At 39.2% G+C, this 21163-nt stretch overlaps 1 protein-coding gene across 3 annotated transcripts; it reads left to right on the top strand.

Moving 5' to 3' along the window:
- Positions 1-423: 423 nt before the first annotated feature.
- Positions 424-15651, top strand: LOC149044216 (uncharacterized). Of its 3 annotated transcripts, none has more exons than XM_089209873.1 (8): positions 424-1361; positions 3903-4098; positions 4602-4876; positions 5100-5240; positions 9696-10033; positions 11071-12246; positions 12615-12879; positions 14138-15651. In XM_089209873.1, the coding sequence occupies exons 1-8, from the start codon at positions 1185-1187 to the stop codon at positions 14543-14545; spliced, it is 2976 nt and encodes a 991-aa protein (XP_089065999.1). In that variant the 5' UTR covers positions 424-1184; the 3' UTR covers positions 14546-15651. The 3 variants fall into 3 exon arrangements, with proteins under 3 accessions (XP_089065999.1, XP_089066001.1, XP_089066000.1); XM_089209875.1 differs by lacking the exon at positions 424-1361 and adding an exon at positions 2477-2662; XM_089209874.1 differs by lacking the exon at positions 424-1361 and adding an exon at positions 2477-2714.
- Positions 15652-21163: the final 5512 nt, after the last annotated feature.

Raw genomic sequence — 21163 nt, 5'->3', positions numbered from 1 at the left:
ATGACTATATCCAAAGTTGCTATCAGATTGTACGAATTAAGAGTTTTGTTATTGCACGGGAGTTTTCGTGGACCACGCCCACTCTTCCGTTTTTTATCTTTTTTTCGATTAGACGAGTGTTCATTAGTATGCATTAATTAGCGGCTAAAGTGATACAAATTGTAGGAAGAGATTATTTCTCACGTTTTGGTTATTATAAGGTCATTACTTCCGACTCTGATATTTATAGCGCTACTTTTGAATGCTAGCTTCTGGCAAAACTGTCGGCTTGTCGAACATTCTGCGGAAATTTCTTCCTGCATTTGTGCATACGGCATGGGAAGAACTCAAATATAAAAATTTATGGCAGCTCTCTTGCAAGACACAATTTTCAGGAAACAAAGACTCCCTCGATGTAGCCCATCGCAATAAAATACAAAACGAGCTAGGTCTTTAAAGTACATGAGGGAAATGAAAATTCTTATCGTTTTTCCAATGGCCTAGTCCATATTTTACCCAATGCCTGTTCCTCTGTTCCCACTGTTCCACTAGTCCTCTGTGCGCACTGTTCCTCTGGTCCCCTGTACCCATTGCTCCTCTGGTCCTCTGCGCCCACTGGTCGTCTGAAACCCCTAGTCCTCTGGTCCTCTGTAATCACTGTTCCACCGGTCCTCTGTGCGCACTGTTCCTATGGTCCTCTGTACCCATTGTTTCACTGGTCCTCTGTGCCTCTTGTCCTCTGTACCCTCTGTTCCTCTGGTCCTCTGTGTCCACTGTACCCACTTCCTTACCCTTCTGCTACATTTATATTTTAATTATTAGCTATTTCAAAGCCTGGTATAAGAGAGACTTCCCAAAATACATAATACGTGTCTTGATGAAATTCGCCACGGAAGCACATTTTGAGCAGACGTGATTTCCTCGTTTCTTTCCTATTCCGTTATTGCTTTTAGTAAACTGATCCCTCAAGCGGATGAAAATAAAAGGTGAAAAGGTTGAACTTCCTGAAGTAGTATCATCCTGTGGCAGTGACTGTTTAGAAATAGGTGGTTCTTCGAGTTAATTATTCCGACAGCTTTGAATTTTCGACTGAAGACATAAGTCGCTGAATCGCGCTCGGGCTAACTGTACTCAGCTTAAATGAAACATCGCAAGAGACTCGATAGCTTTAATGACTACTTTCAGTGACTACTCGTCAAAACAAGATGAAACGAGGGTCGAAACCGATGCCTGTTAAACGGCGAAGCGAAAGTGTTTTGGATGTGGCGCAAGAGTTAGAGCTGCTATGTGTCAAAGAGGAGGTTACGGACATGGGAAGGGCAAAGGAACTGTGCGAAAAGAGAGTCGCTGAGTTGAGGAAATCAAACGGGACTTTGGAGATGGTAAGCTCTTATTGATCAATCAAGGCCAAACAAACATACCTCAAAAAACGGAAGACATGCAAAACTAAAACTTTTATATTTCATCAAACTAAAAAGCCAAATTGGTTGCATGGCCATACATATGCAGTGTTTTCCAGATCACTGCCTTGCTTTGGAATGTTATAATTTGCGTCAGACAGCAGACCTAAGAGAATTCTGCTAACATCATAAAGGTGTACACAAAATGTCAACATTGACGCAGACGTATGTTTTTTTCTAATTTTTCCGGTGCGGGATGCACTAAGTTTCACATAGACTTACATATTATACATAATTCATCAAAATATGAAGCGAAAATAAAAATTAACATCATAATTGATCATGAAAGATAATTTTAAGGACCTTGTTTTGAAATGAACAGAGTATTATTTATAGAATGTTCGCGATAGACAGCAGGAATTAGTAGCTTTATTTCACTAAATTCATGGATGTGTAAACAAAATGTCAATATAGATGCAAAGTTATGTTTTCTTTCAATCGTGGCTTGTTCTAAGCGCTGATCCCTCAATAGCAAGTTTCGTCTATGCTTAAGTATTTATAAATAGTTCACCTACGAGCAAGCGCGTCCATGAAACAATCAAAGTATGTAAAAATTTGAGCATGTCAACGGGTAATTAAAAACCAGTTTGCTCGTACTTTACATCGACAATATGTTCATTCCAAACATCAATCCTATCGGTTAAAAATAGGTCAAGGAACGAGCCTAATGGGAGTCAGTGGACAATTCCGCACACAAAACATGAATTTTCACGGAAATGAAAATTACAAACCGGACGAAGCAGTAGAGTATGCTTACAATGAAGGTCAACCCAGCGTCCAGGCAAGAGACAAAGAGCAAAACTTTTTATGTATGCGAGGCAAAGTATTAACTCTTTCATATTGAAACTAGTCTGTTTTTTCTAATAGTTCGCGAAATGCATAGCCAGTTCTGGAAACTTCGTGCATAGAATTTAACCTCCCGAAAATATGAAATAGAGATATCCTAGACCCGTTTAAATTAAGATCTTAATCCTTGACCTGATACGGGTGAATAAACAAAGATTCAGTGGATAGAAACCGCCAGCATTAAGTAATCCAATACCGACGGAGCAAGCATTTACTACCAGAAATGTTGAATGACACTTCTTCCTGATCTTCACGGTTTTTGCATAAAGTTGATGCGGAAAAGAAGCAGAAAGGTATACATTAGTCATTGCGCATTTGGATGAAACGGAAGCTGAAACGAGAAAAAGGTCTGAGAAAACAAGACGACTGCCGTGCACGTAGGTTATGAATTTTGAGTGGATTCTGTTGCCCCCGTATGCGAAGCAACAGGTATTTTTTGGATGTGCTCGTCTGTTAGAACGAAGAAAGTTAATCGAGGGCTGAAAGCTCTTAATTTTTTTCACGCACACAAATAGGCGCAAGCTTTCGACAGTATTCACATTCAGTTTTGCTCTTTAAGCTAAGAATATTTTGAAATCGACCGCGAGTGACAACATACATCCATGTTCGTCTGATTAGTTGTGCATCTTACACCTGACAACAGAGTGTGTTTACCACATTTTTTATCTCTGTCTCACTGATCGTCTGCTATATATAAAACCGTCCGAATATATTCATGTAACAAGAATGGGAATATACTCAAAAGATCACTGGTATCTTACGAGCAGTTTTTGTGGTGGATTCTTCTCTAGAAATGGTCTATAACGACACGGATTTGCTTAAAACCCGGTGCACTTTGTCTCAGCAAAAAATCTTTTATCTCCCGTACCTCTTCCTTAACCTGAAGACTACTTCTCAGTCATTAACCCTTTAATTTGGCTGGATTTATTTCTATTTGCTGTTCTTCAGCAATCCCATGGTGAGAAGTATATATAAGCAAGGCAGCAATAACTGTGCTAGATTATGATGGATTTGGCCTCCTTTTGGAACTCTTACCATGTACATGTACTCTGATCTGAACATCGTTTTGAAAGCGTTTGTTTGTTCATTACTTTGTTTAAATGTTTATCTTTGCTTAAAAGTAGAGCTCATGTATACAGGAGTAAAATCCTCTAGAGTTTAATTACATCCCCCTGAATGTGGATGATCTAACCCAAGAATAGAACTCTTCCTCGAATCACACACATTTAATGTCATGCAAAGCTACGTTCGTAACAATATCTCGTCAGGATGTACATACCAGAAAGTCATTCCCTGTAAAAATTTAGACTACATGCAGGGTCAAAATGCAGTCGAAAGCCTGTAGATCAGCGGTAGAGTTAGGATGGTTACAAAACCAATCTATTTTGGCATCAGATCAATTGATGTGTCTGAAAGTTCTACAGCTGATGGAACAAATGAGAAATTTTTTTAGGTAAAGTCTTCAAACTTTATTTGAAGCAAAGGAGTGGCATTGTTTTACCCTTGAGGCAGGACTTCATCCAAGGCCGAGTACTGCAAAACACTACTGGCTTAATTAGGGTTGATGAGGTATTTTTGATCCAGGTTTATTTATTTTCATCTACCTTTTTATACTAGGGATATCAATGGATCTTAAAAGACCTGGAGGATACTCAAAATCAGCTACGGATACTGAAACAATACTATTTTAAAGTGAAGGAAATTCAGCAGCAAACTAACTTGATTACTCCGGAAGGCAATCAGGTATTTGAGGCTGGTGCTGAAAGACGCCTCGCAGACCTTGAGAGGGAGAAATGTACCATTTTCATTGCTGGTAGGTCTAAAAATAGGTACCCATAGGGCACACTTTTCTCCAAGCAAAAACATTTGTGCACTTGAAGCCAACATCTGTACTTCTGGCCAAAAGACACTTATAAGCAGACAGCCCTACATACTGCTGCCCTCACAAAAACTAGTTTGAATTAGCACACTAACTTTGTATCTAAACATTCTTGCAAGTGGACATTGATGGAAACAGTGACGGATATTTTTAGGGGTTATGATTTCCTTCGTTTTTAATTTCCCCTTAGCAGACACTTGAAGTAAAATCATAGTAGCCTCCGAATTGTATTTTAAACAACAAAGGCTCCACATTGCTGCCTGTAACAATGATCTGAAGGCCAATTACTGTCAATGCACCAATCCAACATGTATGTTTTGTTCTTTGATCTCTATTAAAGGGTCATTCTAGTACTTTGGTTTCTGCAGTATTGTGTACAGTTAATAACAGCCAATTTTGGATCACATCCACAGAATGTATCTAATATTTTTTAACAGGTGAGACCAGTGCTGGTAGGAACAGTCTGATCAATCTATTGCTTGGTGAGAAACTTCTTCCTTCCAATATCCAGAAAGAGACTATGACTACCTGTGAAATATCCCATGGTTCAGAGAAGGAAATTGTGCTACACTTTTTCAACAAGAGTGAACATAAACGTATCCTCAAGGGAGGAAACATTGAGGACCAAATCAAAGAGTACATTCAAAAGTCAATAGAGGATGAAGATTGGTGCAAGAAAATAGAGATAATGCTTCCCAACACATTATTAGAGGTAAGAATGTTACTCAATCAATCATCAATCCTTTAGAATCTACTATGTATGAAAAGGAAAGTTATAATAATATTTCCCTTTGGCCTCCAAAAATGGAGCTTGAAGATTTCTTGAACCTTTTTTAGATTAAGATTTGCTTTAGATTTATTTCCCTGTCAGGGATGTTGCACTTTTTCGGCTTTTTCGAATTTCATAATTTATTAATCCTCTCTCTATAATTTAGGGTGGTATAGTGATTGTGAACAGCCCAGGAATTGGTGAATCAGATCATGTTAAAAGTATTTTCATGGACAACCTTTCTCAAGCTAATGCGTTCATTTACGTGATAAACAGTCCGCAGGCCGGAGGATTGCAAGAGGACCTGGTAAGCAATCTTAAGCATTTTACAAACCAACTTGCACATCGAAATTAAGTAAATATTACTTAAAATTAGTGGTGACGCCCAAGAATTCACGACATTAACAGAATGTTTAACTTTCATATATTCACCATTATTACTTGTTACAATAAACAAAGAAAAATAGCAAGCAAACCAGAATGCATCAATCAGAGTCCAGTACATGTAAGTCCAAGTGGGAATACTACAGGTGCTCTAAAGCCGAAATCTCACACCACAAATGGGGTGGCTGTTTAAGGCAAAATTTGTCATCCACAGCTCATGTAGTAGTTACTAACCTTTTTTATAAGGCCATGTGTTTTTTATGTAATGTGACAGTGTACATGGATTCTGAAGAAACATGTTCAGGTAGTGAATACTCATAAAGTGATTATTCAGATGTTACTTATGACAGTAGTTTTATAGATGATAGTGAACTGGATGATGATACCTTTTATTTTGATGACTATGGTAATATTACACATTTCAATGATGATAACATAGCAGAAGCAGAAGAAGAATTACATTGTACATTGGCAGATTTAGGAAAACTGAGAATATATTCATAGGTATAATATCTATGTAATAATGTATAGAATGTATTTTAGCAAAATAATTCATGATGAATGGGAGGATAAAGTATGTCCCTTCTGTTATAAACAAATAAAAAACGATCAGTTATACCTGTAAAGTGTTGAGATGAACAGCAACTGGAAATTAAAGATCATAAGATGGTTTACATTAATTATGGACAAATAGATGGTTATGATCCAATGCATGAATTCTGCAGCTTTAATGATAACAAATGTAACATAGTAAGAAAATCTGTGTACTATAGAATATACTACCTCGATAAAGTCATATTTAATTTACATTAAATTTAATCGAAACATTAGCTCCACTTTTTTAACTGGTCCTACTACAGTACCGTTATTATGTGAAAGGTTGTTGTAATAACAGTAAACATTTTGTTTTTTTACCATCAAACACTTTCTTTGTAATAGAATTATCATCATTAGTTGCATCTTGTATTTTCAACTGTTTTTTTGTCATTTTAACAGGTGTTATGAAATTAAGAGAATCATTAGTTATTTCAAACTTTTTATTCCACGTGCTTAATGGAACATCATCGTGATATCCCAAGATGCCATTAAAACTATGACATGAATGACCAAATCCTGTGAATAAGCCACACTTGACTCAATTTTCAATACCAAATCCATCATCAAATGGTTAGTTGTTATATTATTGTACTTGTTTATATGAACCAATGATCTGGTATGATCTGCAAATTAATTAGTTGAAACCCTAGAAATTGTCTCTACACCACTGCTGGCTTATAGGTGTCAACAGATGAATGGTCAATAGATGCAGAGGGGAAGTATAATTCAAATACCACAGTGTATTCACCAGTTAGTACTTCATACATATTCAAACCAACACGAGATCAATAATACCATTTACTGGAATCTAAATGGAGTTTCATTTCATAGGTTTTTTTACTGAACTGATGAAAGTCTTGATCAATGAATTTAAGCCCTGTGATATCATCTTCATCACTAAACCGCCCACTTTTGCTCTTAATCTATACAAATGTGTTTTCCAAATCTGTACTTCCAACAGACTGATTCAATCTATCATTAACATACTTCTGATAATTAGTAGTTGTTTGTGTATTATTATTGTTGATAGTTGTATTGATAAAATTAACATCAGCAGCATGTGTGCTTTCATGCGCCTGTAACTGTTTGACATAATTCTTACTTCTGCTATTCATATTCAAATTATCAGTCATCACCCTTGTACCATCAGTTTTCAACAAACTACTTGTTTTGTATCAACATTACTTTCATTGCTTCCATCTTTTGCACTTGTTTGGTCCACTACATTAATCTCCCTATTGCCTTTCATATCAAAACCAAAGTAAAGGTTTTACTATCAACATATTTGTTATTGACCACGTGCATATCACTATTATCATTGCTGTCATAATCTGGTATTAATAACATGCTTTTCAATGTTTGGGGCAACAGATTATCCATATCTATTTTCTTATCTGTGATATCTTTCGTCTGCTTCAAGGTCACAGCCTCACCATCATATTGAACTCTACTCTGGTCATAAATGGTCTTACCATCAGAATCCGTTACCACTTCCAAATCTCAATAATTGGTTATCATCACTTTTTTTTCTGTATGTTGTCTCCCAAAATACCTTAATAACTGCATCATCATTTGAAGTGGGTGTATGCACATTCTTAATAATGGAATGATGAGTCTTTACAGTGTTGTTGTCACACAACTCGTTCGCGTCTAAAGCATTGGCGATGTTCACCTTCCTTTATTTGCCTTGACATCCTTATAAACTTTGCTGCAAATAAAAAGAATTGTTATCTTACTGAAGATCTTGTTCAAAAAACCAAGTTTTCTTTAAAAAATCTGACCGATTGACATGATGAGTCTTTAAACCGTTGTTGTCACACAATAACTCGGTCACGTCTGAAACTTTCTTAGTCATTGGTGTTGTTTACCTTGCTTTATTCGCCATGAGGTCCTTATAAACTTTGTTGGAAGAAAAAAAAATTGTGTTTTCACGAAAGATCTTGTCAATTGGTCAGATTTAAAAAAAAAGCTAGGCCATCTAGACAAGGTCGTTTGTAAAAAGCAATCCTATTTATTTCCAATAAAGTGTATAAGGATTTCAAGGCGATCAAAGCAAGGTGAACATCGCCAATGACCAAACAAGCTTTAGGCACGAACGAGTTCTTGTGTGACAACCATAGCAACCACACGGAACCACATGTTTTTTTAACTTTAAAGAATCATTTATTCATGATCGAGAACGTTTGATTTACGATAAAATTTGATGTATTTTAAAGATCAAGCGAACATGTAAAAGCTATATATATCATGCAATTATTCTGCTCTTGAAGGTCCGTTTAATGTCGACATCGATTTCAGTAATTGAGCCGCTGTTTTTTTTACCATTCTCACATTTCTCCCAAAATCCAAACACCTTACTCTGCAATTGCCTATTAGCCCTTCTTTGGATTCTGGTCATCTTCTGGTTAGATAATAATCGTATTTGTATTGCAAAAGCGTTTAGAAATGTTTGCCGTTCACCTGCATAGCCCGGTATTGAGGCGGACCAAACGTAGACACCTTCAAAAGTGAGTTGTCGCAAAATAATTATCTCGTTCGCGTCTAAAGCTTTTTTGGTCATTAGCGATGTTCACCCTGCTTTATTCGCCTTGACATTCTTACAAACTTTGTTGGAAATAAAAAGAATTGTTTTTTACTGAAGATCTTGTCTAGAAAGCCAAGTTTTTTTAAATCTGATCGATTGACATGATGGGTCTTCACAGTGTTGTTGTCACACAGTAACTCGTTCGCGTCTAAAGCATTTTTGATCATTGGCGATGTTCACATTGCTTCATTCGCCTTACAAACTTTTGGTGATAAAGAGACCAATAATATGCATGCTATATTCGTTGACACTGAAAGATATCCACTTACTTTGAACCAATTGGTAAGTACAATAAGAAGATCTGTTATCTGAATGCTACCAGGATAAGAGTAATTACGGAATGCTGTGATAGGATTGTAGTGAACAAGAAGTATGAAACCATTGACTTAAAGTATGAAAAGTATAAAGCTTGCATTGGTACTCCTATAATTGCAACACAAAATATCAAAGACAAACAGATATTCAATAAATGGAGTTTACTGTTGAGGATATTAAACATATATTAACGTTAAGGTAAATGGTAAATGGTAAATGGTTTGATCTTGCTGAGTTTGCAGAACACTTTATCCCCGGTTTCTCTGTTACAGTGTATAAATACCAAGGTGCAGACATAAATGAGAACTATAATATATATAATGTCAAGTGCATTGATTAAAAAACAATTGTATACTGCATTATCTCGTACCAGAAAGTTTGAATTCATTCATCTGAACTTCAAAGAGCTAAACAATAGATATGTTACAAGAGAACAACCTATGTTGGAACTGACAAATAGTAAGTTTAATAGTCTATACAGGAATGGTAAGATATATAAGATAATGTTTGATGACGGTAGATTATATGTAGGTTCAACATTTGAAGAACTAAATACAAGGTTAAAATGGCATTTGTCTAATAAAAAGAGCCAGGTATACAAAAACAGAAAGGATAACCCCAAAATTGAGCTCACTGTTACATCTCCTTCTGCTGATGAAAAACTTTAGAAAATGTAGAAAATTGTTATATCAATGAGTATGCTATTAAATACAAGAATTAGTTGATAAACATCAGATCCGTTAAAAAAGAGAAAGAATGTGGAGTATAATGTTGATGTAGAGAGTGAACAACAACTAAGGGAAAGTGTGGGATTACTTGACAAGAGACGCCAAGAGTCTTCTGTTAGACATTTTATTTCATCTTAACTTTTTCACTTTTTAGCTTCGAGTATTGGATGAATGGAAGAAGCTCTACGAAGGAAGAGAAGAACCAGGCATCACTGCTGAATCTGCTCTTTTCGTCTGCAACAAGTGGGATGCAATGGAAGGAAAAGATGACGAAACCGAAACAGAGGAGCTCCAAAAGAACATCATACGCAGGCTAAGGGAAAGAATTCCCAAACTTGATGAAGAATGTCAAGTAGTCAGAATATCTATGAACACAGCAAAAGAGGAGCTAATGGAGACAGGCAAGATGAATGATGATCTGTACACGCTCATTTGTGCAATTCAGGACCTTTTACATCGTGATGTAAAAATGAAAGCCACCTTCTTCTATCTGTAAGTAAAAAAAGCTTTTTGTTTGACAATCTAATCTATGGGAAACGAATTTCAGAACGTATTGATTCAAATTTACAAATTTAATCTCTTAAAAACCAGATTTACAAAAATCCGCCCGCTCTCTTGAATGATTTACAGCGAGGCTCGTGCCCTGTGACACCTCAGTTAGTGGATGATCACTCTGTGTCTTGGACTGTCTCCCACGATTTAAAGTCAGGCTCATGCCCTCCTGCACCTCAGATGGTGGACTAGATCACTGCAGCGGGCGGATAGGAGAGAATTTTCAGTTTCCAAAGTAGGGGGTTTGGGAAGGGAAGTGAAACTTGCTGCACTTTTGGGTATGTTTCGTTGAGTCTACAAAGATATATCTGCTTGGATTCGCAAAACATACCCACTGTGTTGCAAGGTTAACAGTCAGGTTCCTGTCCTGCCACACCTCTGCTAGTGGTGAACACCCAGTGATTGGGGGTGGCCGAGAGTCCGAAGTAGCAGGTGTACGAGTGTTTGCAAAAACCTCTTAGCTGAAAATGGAGGGGCTTATTGTCAAGGACAGCACCGATACGCAGCACAGGGACTGGCCCATTACAGGGTGGGTCAGCGGCTGTTGTGCGTCCAAAGCACAGGGATGGAGAGGGTTGGTTTTGGACTCCTCCGCCTATTCTAAATTGCTCTTAAGGTGAAGGGGGCTTCCGAGCTTATTTTGAAAATGCACTGTTTAGCTTGACTAGCCGTCAGGCTTATTCCTTGCCACTGCTCCGTCAGTAGGCAGGGAAGATTCAATAGCTGAAGGGTGGTAGAGTGTCAAGACATCTTGGAAGAGGCTTCTATTGATATTGGAGACACTATCAGTTAGGATTTTCGCTTGAAGGCAGTCATTGCCGCCTTTAAACCAGCCTGGCCGAGGAAAAGGCCAAGAGTTTAAAGTCAAGGGTAGCACCTGCATAACTTTCAGCCACTGGTCCTTTTAAGGGTGGGTTGCGATTTGAACTGTATCTAAAATGATCGAATACGGAATTAACTTTGTTTCAAATCAACAGCTGGATAAGTGGCCAGATTAGCTGGCTAAAGGATTTGGCAAATGTGCAAATACAAAATACTCAAAGGAGTAGAAACGAATGCCTGGAGGTAAGGAAAGAACTTAATGAGTTGCTGCAGAAGCTCGAGAAAGGCTCTCACATCCATGAAATTGACGATGCTATTCATTTCCACGAAGAAGAACTGTGCAAAGAGCTTACGTCCTACTTGAGATCTGAAGAAGTTCAGAAGAAATTTTGCGATTGGTCCGAAAAGGACTTGCCTGTTATTGGTCATCGTCATAGTTCCAGACGGATCAAATTCGAACTTGGTAAATGCATAGATCGAAGATTACATTCTTTGCTTAAAAGCGTGGAAAATAGAGAAAAACATTTCGCGAAAGCTCGTGCAGACCTGGAGGAAAAACGTCTTCGATATTTCTCTGATCTTCAAAAGGGCATTTGTGACATTGACCGTGTTCTTGACTCAGAGGATCAGTCTGTTCCCTTTGAATTGCACTCTGGAAGAATGTGTTTGCCTTTCTACGCAAGAATGAAAAAGATGATTGTGGCAGCTGGTGTAGTTTTTATGCCAGTGTTGATTCCTGTTGGTTTAGCTGCAGGAGCTCTCTTTGCACCCGCTTTCGGTTATATGGCCGTCGCAAAGTATCTCAAGGAACATCAGCTCAGGGAAGATCCCTGTAAAGCTTTAAAAGAACTTTCCCCCCAGTTTCTAAAGTCTTTCATTAAAGAAAGTCTACGGGATCATGTCCAAAGAGAACTAGCTAACGAAAAAAATCAAATTTCCCAAATAAAGAGATGCCATTCAGCGATCATCAGTAAATACGATCAGCAATGTGAGGCTTTCAGGAGGATAGCAGATGAATCAGGAGATGAAGAAGCCCTGGAAGAGAAGGCCCTGGAAGAGAGGGCCATGGTCGACCTGTCTTGGGAACTGCGGATTATGAGGGACAACCTTTTGTTTGACGCCATCCAAAACGGAGTACCAGTCATGTACCCGTCTGGCCAAATCGATGGCAAAAAGCTTTCTTGCAATATGGAAGAAGTGCTAGGGGTAGGAAGCTCAGCCAAAGTCTTCAAGGGAACACTAAAAGGACAGAGTGTTGCTGTAAAAAGGCTACAACAAGAGCTTCATCCACAAAGTGTTGCTTGGTTTCTTGAAGAAGCAGGAATATTAAGGTATGAGTGTCTGGATAGCTAAACAGATAGTAAGACAGTCAAACAACTGCACACACTGACTTAGGAAATTTTCCTGGTGTTACCATACTTTAAAAGTCTGCTTCTTGTCTTTTGAGCTGCACCGTTTTAAATGCCACACAAAGTTACCTCAAAGGTCTTCAAATATACCGCTGTTTGTCCGAATACATATGGGTGATAGGTAAAGAGGCACATAGTGCACCGGAACTTGGAAACGTTCTCGCTACGGCTTTAACACCGGCATAATCAGTTGTATTATATCGTATTTTCTGAGTAACTTTAGAAAGGAAAGCTTACATTGCAATGCTGAAGAGTAATTAAAACGGTTTTCTTTCTTTCCCGTCACACAGGCAAGTACAACATAAAAACATTTTGACTTTCCATGGAGTGTGCATGAATGTTCAAAATGGCCGGCTGATTTCCTTGGATATCGTCCTTGAGTTGTGCGCCTCAAGTCTGAAGGATCAAATCGTCAACAAAAAAAGAAACACCCCTTGGATGACGGAGGATGCAGCAGTTAAAATACTTCGATGTACCTTGTATATCTTACTGGGGCTGGAATTTCTTCACGATCTTGGCATTGTTCATCGGGATATTAAACTGTCCAACATGCTGGTTTGTTAATGCATTAGCAATAATCTATTTATTCTCTCGACCTTGAAAGAGCTGTCGTTGTTTTACACTTTTGAAAATGATGATTGTATTTATATGAGCTGATTTAAATAATAATTACACCTGTTTAAAAGCTCGCGCTGACGTTTTTCCAGTTTCCTAAACTCGATCTGTGTTAGCTTTTCCTTAGATTTCCATGTTTTTTTTTTGTTACCTCTGTGGTTTTTCTGCGTTTTCTTTGGAGCTCTCTTTTAGTTTCAAGCTCCATTTAAAATCAATGATGAGTTAATGAGTAAATGAATTGAACACCTCTACACGACTTAGCGATCCTAGTGGGATACACAGGAAAAATGGGTCTGCGGACGGAAAAGAAGGAAATAAACCCTAGGAGATATGAATAGCAAATTAAACGAGCTGACACTCAAAGGTGGAAACTTAGGGGCCTTCTTCGCACCTTACCTTTGTTACAGTTCCGACGGAAGTAAACGTTATACCCTTTTCTTAAAACACAAGTTTAAATATATTAATACACGTTGTAGCAATAATATTTCCTGTTTCGATTAACATATGAAATCTTTCTGTGAACTCAGCTATTAGCAACTTGAATAAACCACGAGGAGGTATGCGGTCGAACCTCCCTTTGCGACCATTTCTCGTAAGCGACCACCTTTCGTTGGCGACCACTTTTTAAAATACCAAAAGTTTCCAAGTCAAATCACCATAAATAGAATCTCTCGACAGCGACCACCTCTAGGAAGCGAGTACTTCTAGAGATGCTTGTTTACAAGTTTCAATTGTTTTCTAATAATAATAATAACAATAATAATAATAATAATAATAGTAATGGAAGATTTGTAAAGTGCTGTATCAATTTGCCCATGGCGCTTTACAACAAGTTGAAGTGAACTTTGGCCTTTCTGCATTGAGTATACAATGTTTTGAAGCCATTTGTGAGATACAAAACAATCACCACATATACAGATACTAGGATTTTTACCCAGAATGAACAACTAAAAGTTACTACTATATGTTGACACGTAGGTTTTGATAAGCGCTGGCAAAAGGGTCCGGTCACCATGTGCAAATTGATTACTTAAAAACATAGACCCTCCTGTGGCCTGACCTTGGGTAAGTGACCACCTCCTGGAAGCGACCACCCAGACTAGACATTACGGGTGTGCGCTTACGGTAGGTTCGACTGTATTTGCAAATTAAATATTTCTTCTTGCAAATTTGAGATGCTGTCTTTCCTCGTTTGCAGATCTCAAAAGACAAAGTCATCAAAATTGCAGACTTTGGTTGGGCGAAGTCTGAAAGCTCGATCACGGGTACCCAATGCGGGACCTTGTTTTACATGGCGCCGGAAGTAAGAAAACGCATCCCGTACGGCTCAAAAGTGGACATGTACAGCTTTGGCATCATGATGTGGGAAATGTGGTACGGTAAAGAAATATTTGCCGACCTTATTGAGAACAATGAAGAAATCCCTCCGCCGACAGAGGTCAAAAGTTATCTATCTAGAGGCCCCGTAGGAGACGGCAGCTTCGCTCCTCCAGCAGAGTGGACCAATCTTATGATATCTTGCTGCAATCCTGATCCAGACCAGAGACCAACAGCGACAGAATGTAAAGAGTTACTTGTGAAAATTACTCGAAAATACGAAAAGTAAGAAATTCAGAGAATTGCAGTTATATTTTGCTCTTACTTTTACAGTTGAATTCAGTTGTTACAAAAATTAATTTAAAAAAAATAACATTTTTTTAAAGGCAACTATTCTATACAAATTTAATTACACTTTAACTGTTTACAGAGAGCTTTTTTGAACACTCGTAGGCTTGCATATGTTAAGGTTATTTAAATGGAATTACCCATCCTCGGCTATGACTACTTGGTAAAATGTATGTTATAGAGGTCATTCTTTTTAGAAGATACCAAGGAGAAACTCTTTGCATCCGCCAAGTTGTGACTAGCACTCATTACCCGTCATTCAGATTAGCAATTTTCCTCTATTTCAATCTGTCTGAAGATTGATCCCTGAATTAAACTCGACACACAGTGGATATTAGAAAGGAAAAATCGACTAGCTCTAGCTCCTTAATAAAGGATCCGTGTGTCCTTAATTAGCTGAAATCAATTTGGCTATTATTACGTCGCCTGTCATAACCTTTTCGCTAAGTAATGAGTTATTATTGTAGGACAAAAGGTAATTGTTAGTTCCCTTGACCATTGCGAGGTTTGGCAAAGTAGTAATTGCTTCCACGACTACGTCTAGGCTACTTTGTTTATACTGACCCGCTCGCTTTTACGTCAACGCTAAACAGTTTGATCAACAGGATGGTATTTTAAACTGAAATGGGGGGACCTAGCCAGTTTCGGCGTACAGTTGTTAAAAGGAATGGTGTTGTATCGAGTTCGATTTTCTTCTTTGCCTTCAGAAGGAGGAGAGGGGACCAAAAGCAGAGAAAATGAAGTATTGTAAATCTATTTTTTAGATTTTTCGAGTGAATAGCTTTAGTTTTCTGTGATCTTTTTTAGATTAGTTATTTCAATTTTAAATAAGTTTCGTAGAATGAGGTGTTTTAAACAGATTTCATTATTCTAATTTTCATTAATTAAACGAGGAATAGGACTCTAAACACATTGGTCTATACTAAGACCCCTTATCTCTCCGTCTTTCTTTCTCTTCCTCTCGGACGACGGGACGAAGAGAGATTCTGGGAGGCTATACGTAATGTAGAAAATATTGGAATAAATGAATATTGCAAAATATAGAAATATGCGTCTTCGTCTTCAATAATAAGAAATGAAACGCTTCGTTGTGCTACAAGGGAGTCTCGTAAGATGCATTTGATACTCGCGTTTGGGGAGCAAAATTTATAATGCATAACCAAAAACCACCTGGGATGCTCTTGAGTGCCAGTAAGATATTAGTAAGCGAATCTCCCTAACGAGCGAACCTTCATGCAGCCATAGTCTGTCGCTTCCTCTGCTTGCGATTAGAGCGTTTTTAAAATTCTATATCAGAGTAAACACAACTCAATAGCCAATCACAGTAAAGCTAAACATCGCAAAGCACATATCAAAGCTCAGAGAAAAAAAACAGTGCATTCCTTGAAGCACAAGAAGACACGAGTTGTAAAGTCTCGATTGGTCAAGATTTGCATCGGATTGATTCAGAGGATGGTAGAAGGTTTCTGGGGCAACTACGTAGTTATTAGTTTCGACACGCGATCGAAGTTTTCTTCAGCAAAGAGATTAGGTTGATCAATTGTTGTGATATATTTGCGAGCAACTTGTAATCGTAAGGGACCGAGGGAAAGATTTCCACAGAAAAGTGAAGAGCGTCGGTTTTACGATTTAATGTTAAAGACGCGGGGAAGTGGTGTATTGGCTAGATTGCTAAGTTAGTGATATACATTGTCTAAAGAGAAAATAATACCTTCAATTGTAACTGGGGCAGAAAAATATCAGGATAAGGAGTCAAACTAAAGAACCTCTGTAAAAGTGGTTGGATGTTATCCACCTGAACTAAAGAGAACTTTAGCCTCGATGTAGCCCACATTTACCTATTAGATTCCAGAGTGATATGTACCCTACACAGGGCTGGGAACAGGAATTTCGAAAAAATCAATACCAAAATGATATTTAGAAGTGGTATTTAGAAGTGGTGAACGAGAAAAGGTAATTTACAATAAAGGTTAAAATATGTGCGTAATAAGATCACACCTGTGGATCACCAATGTCCCTGTCATACCGCCACCCTGCTTCATCTGAAAGCGAGGGAAAGAAAAACAGGATTAAGGCGTGTGCACATTCTCCATCCCTGAGAAAACTTTATGTTGATTGAGATTATTCAGAGAGAAAATCATTCACAAAAAGCAAGTCTCTGTAAAAACATAAAGCAATGATTATGTCCAGTATCTTAATTCTGAGCCCAACATCTCAGGCCCTTGTCGCTGAGTAACAAAAAGATCTTGCACACTATGCGGGGCCCGAGGTTTTACCACTCACACATAGTTTATCGCAGTCGGTCATCTGGGTTTGCAAGCGTCACTCTCAGTGGAAGAATGGAACGAATGGGAAAGTGGGATGTAAATTGGAACTGAATCCCACGACATTTTTCCCAATCTTGTAGGTCTTTGTTCTCATATTCTCTCTTTGCTTCACTAAGCGCTTGCATCGGAACCTTCAAAGTTTTGTGGTAAGAGAAAATTAACAATATCGTGGAAGAGTTTAATAAAATTGATTGGTCCAAATAGTTACTTCTGTATGTGATATCAGTCTAAAGAAGACATCCCTCCCTTGACAAGGACTTCTTCCTTCCTCCCTTCCACCCTTCTTTCCTCCCCAGGAAGGTTTTTAACACCACACAAATTCATTCCAGAGTTTGAGAGACACTGAAAAAGGAAAGTGTTTTCCCAGTCACCCTAACTTGGGATTTCTGATGAAAAGTAGCCTAAAGAAATACATAAGTTTGAAATTGCTACCTTCAAGGTGTGATACTGGACAAAAGTATCATTTCCAGTTTTAGAAAAAGAACTCATACAAAGATAATAGAGACATTATGTTTATTTATCAAATGACTAGCAAGGTGAAGCCAGTTTGATTGACTACCTTAGTGCCCATCTTTCCTGCTTGCAATCGCCCACCTTATTTCCACAATAAAAATTATAGGTGCTTTTAGCCAGCTGACATTTTTCATTACCTGTTCTTTTAAGCAACATGATATTGTAAAACGAGAAAAAAGATTTGGCATTTTGTAACAATAGTTGAAACAAAGAAAACATCTAGGTTGTGAGCATTTATTTGACAATGCGTTGCACTGATCTTTTTCTCTTGTGTTAGAGTAAATTACTGATTTTCGAAGTTTTGTTCAGCTTTAGTCAAGATGGCTAGATGTTAGCCTTTTTGTTTGTTTGTTTTTTCCATTCTATAAACCTCAACCCCATCTCAGTCCAAAAAGAAAATGGAGCGGAGAGCTGGCGGAGCGCGTTTCCTCTTAAAAGGAAGCTCAGGAAAGATAGTGGGTAAACTTTGAGTGTCCTGTGTGTTTGCAGTGAGTTCTGCGTCAATCAGTGGCATATGTTTTACGCTTTCAGAACGGGAACTCACATTGGCTTGTTATTCGTTTGTTACAGGCGCCAGTGCATTAATAATGAAGTAGTCGTTATGAACGCCCACCACAGGTTGCTCATCTGGTTAGTACAGGCGCACACCACGGCATCTTCATTTTTTTAGTATATTAATACCTTAGTACCAGGTACGGACAACTCATCACGGCTTGTTCTTTGTTAATTTAGTGCATTAGTACGTTAGTACTGTAGTACTCGGTACGGACAACTCATCACGGCTTGTTCTTCATTTGTTTAGTGCGCTAGTACGTTAGTACTGTAGTACTCGGTACGGACGACTCGACACAGCTTGTTCTTCATTTGTTTAGTGCACTAGTACCTTAGTACTCGGTACTGAAAACGCATCACGGCTTGTTCTTCATTTGTTTAGTGCGCTAGTACGTTAGTACTGTAGTACTCGGTAAGGACGACTCATTACAGCTTGTTCTTCATTTTGCTATTGCGCTAGTACGTTGGTACCTTAGTACTCGGTACTGACAACTCATCACGGCTTGTTCTCCATTTGTTTAATGCGCTAGTACGTTAGTACGTAGTACTTGGTAACGACGACTCATCACAGCTTGTCCTTCATTTGTTTAGTGCACTAGTTCGTTAGTACCTTAGTACTTGGTACTGACAACTCATCACGACTTGTTCTTCATTTGTTTAAGTTGTCTGTTCCGAGTACTACGGTACTAACGTACTAGCGTACTAAACAAAGGAAGAACAAGCCGTTATGAGTCGTCCGTACCAAGTACGGTAAGGTATGAATTGTCGGTACCGAGTACTAAGGTACCAATTAACTAGCGCGATGAGGTGCGGACGTCTTGTATTCTGCAGCATACACCTTTATCGAATATCTGACGGGCTATACTAGTAACTTAAGTACTTGCTACATCTAGTTAAAAGCTCGGCTTTTATAGGTACGGTTGAGGATCTAGAAAGTTCCGTAAAATTGCAATAGATTCATCATCAATCACTACAAATTTTGCTCTGGTTATTTTTCCTCCAATCTGGATGTCAAGGTAGACTTCACCTTTGGGAAACACACGCTCTCCATTAAACGCTTTCAAAATGGCACGAGTTTTCTTCAAGTCTGATCGGTTTTGAATCCTTACAAAATCTTCCGGCATTCTCAAACAATTTGCCTCTGATCCACTATCAATCTGCATGGTTACCTCAATCCAATTACTTGTCTGTCCACTTCTTAGCGGAGATTCAATCGTGTATTTAGAACGGCTGCTGTCGATGACTGACTACATGTAGTAAACTTCATCATCAGTGATTGCTGGTTCGGCTTCTTCAATTCGATGAATACTCCTCGTAGGTTTCTTGGAAACGCTCTTCACAGGTTTCTGTGTTCTGGGTTGAAATATAATACAAAGACTTGTCAGCTTTTTACATATCAATAAAAAAGCAAAAGGCTTTTGTTTCACGGCATACCCATGTTTTTCCTAATAACAGTTAACTTGGAGCATCATCAATCACTTCAAATTTTGCTCTGGTTATTTGCCTCCAATCTGGATATCAAGGTAGACTTCAATAAAAAGGCAAAAGGCTTTTGTTTCACGGCACACCCATGTCACCTTGGCCTGTCACTGCAGGACATTTACTTACAATATCGGGATCATTAACCGTAAACGCGTTAAGCAAGCCTTTTTATCGGTTTGATTGTACCCTCTGTTCCACTGGTCCTCTGTGCTCACTGTTCCTCTGGTCCTCTGGTCCTCCATTGTTCTGGTCCTCTGTACTCAGAGTTCCTCTGGTCTTCTGTTCTTCTTATCCTTTTTACCCACTGTTCCTCTGGTGCTCTATACCCACTGTTCCTCTGGTTCTTTGTACTCACTGTTTCAGTGGTCCTTTGTGCCCATTGTTCCTCTAGTTTTCTGTACCCACTGTTCCCTTGGTCCTCTATACCCGCTGTTCCACTGGTCCCCTGTACCCACTGTTCCTCCGGTCCTCTGTGCCCACTATTCCTATAGTTTTCTGTACCTACAGTTCTTCTGAGCCCACTGTTCCCCTGGTCCTCTGTACCCACTGTTCCACTGGTCCTCTGTATCCACTGCTCCACTGGTCCTCTGTACCCACTGTTCCTCTGGTCCTCTGTACCCTCTGTTCTCTGGTCCTCTGTACCCATTGTTCCACTGGTCCTCTATAGTCACTGTTCCTATGGTTACCCCAATGTTCCGCCGCTCCGCTCTGTTTACACTGTTCCTCTGGTCCTTTCTACACTCTGGTCCTCTGGTCCTCTGGTCCCCTGAATCCATTTTTCCACTGGTCCTTTGTGCCCATCGTCCCTATGGGTCCCTGTACCAACTGTTTCACTGATCCTCTGTGCCCACTGTTTCTCTGGTCCTCTGCACCTACTGTTCTGGTCCCCTGTGCCCACTGTTCTTCTGGTCCTCTCTACCCACTGTTCCTCTGGTCCTCTGTACCAACTGTTCTTCTGGTCCTCTGTACCCAATGTTTTCCTGGTCCTCTATGCCCACTGTTCCAATGGTTCTCTGTACTCACTGTTCCTCTGGTTCTCAGTGCGGACTGTTCCTCTCGTCTTCTATGCCCATTGTTCCTCAGTTCCTCAGTTCCTCTGTACCCACTGTTCCACTGTTATTCTGGTCCTCTGTGCCCACTGTTACTCTGGTCGTCCGTACCCACTGTTCCTCTAGTCGTTTGTACCTGCTCTTCCTCTGGTCCTCTGTAGCCACTGTTCCACTGGTTTTCTGTACTCTCTGTTCCTCTGGTCCCCTGTACCCATTTTTCCACTGGTCCTATGTGCTTACTGTTCCTCTAATCCTCTGTACCCACTGTTTCATTGGTCCTCTGTACCCACTGTTCCTCTGGTCCTTTGTGCCAACTGTTCTGCTGCTCCTCTGTGCATACTGTTTCTCTGGTCCTCTGTGCCCACTGTGCCCACTGTTCCTCTGGTCCTCTGGTCCTCTGGTCCTCTGGTCTTCTGGTCCACTGTTCCTCTGGTCTACTGTTTCCACTGTTTAACTGGTCCTCTGTGCCTACTGTTCCTCTAATCCCCTGGTCCCCAGAACCCATTTTTCCACTGGTCCCTTGTACCCACTGTTCCATTGGTCCTTTGTGCCTACTGTTCCTCTGTACCCACTGTTCCACTGGTCCCCTGTACCGACTGTTCCTCTGGTCCTCTGTGTCTTCTGTTCCTCTGGACT

This window comes from Pocillopora damicornis, chromosome 6, assembly GCF_964200805.1.
Source record: "Pocillopora damicornis chromosome 6, jaPocDami1.2, whole genome shotgun sequence".
NCBI classification, from domain to species: Eukaryota; Metazoa; Cnidaria; class Anthozoa; order Scleractinia; family Pocilloporidae; genus Pocillopora; species Pocillopora damicornis.
Note: the sequence above shows the minus strand (reverse complement) of the source record. Positions and strands in the feature narration are given on the sequence as shown.

Coding starts and splice junctions, on each gene's coding strand:
- LOC149044216 (XM_089209873.1), top strand. CDS start 1,185: ATGAAACGAGGGTCGAAACCGATGCCTGTTAAACGGCGAAGCGAAAGT. Junction 4,877..5,099: donor TTCCCAACACATTATTAGAG/GTAAGAATGTTA, acceptor TCTATAATTTAG/GGTGGTATAGTGATTGTGAA. Junction 12,880..14,137: donor TTAAACTGTCCAACATGCTG/GTTTGTTAATGC, acceptor CCTCGTTTGCAG/ATCTCAAAAGACAAAGTCAT.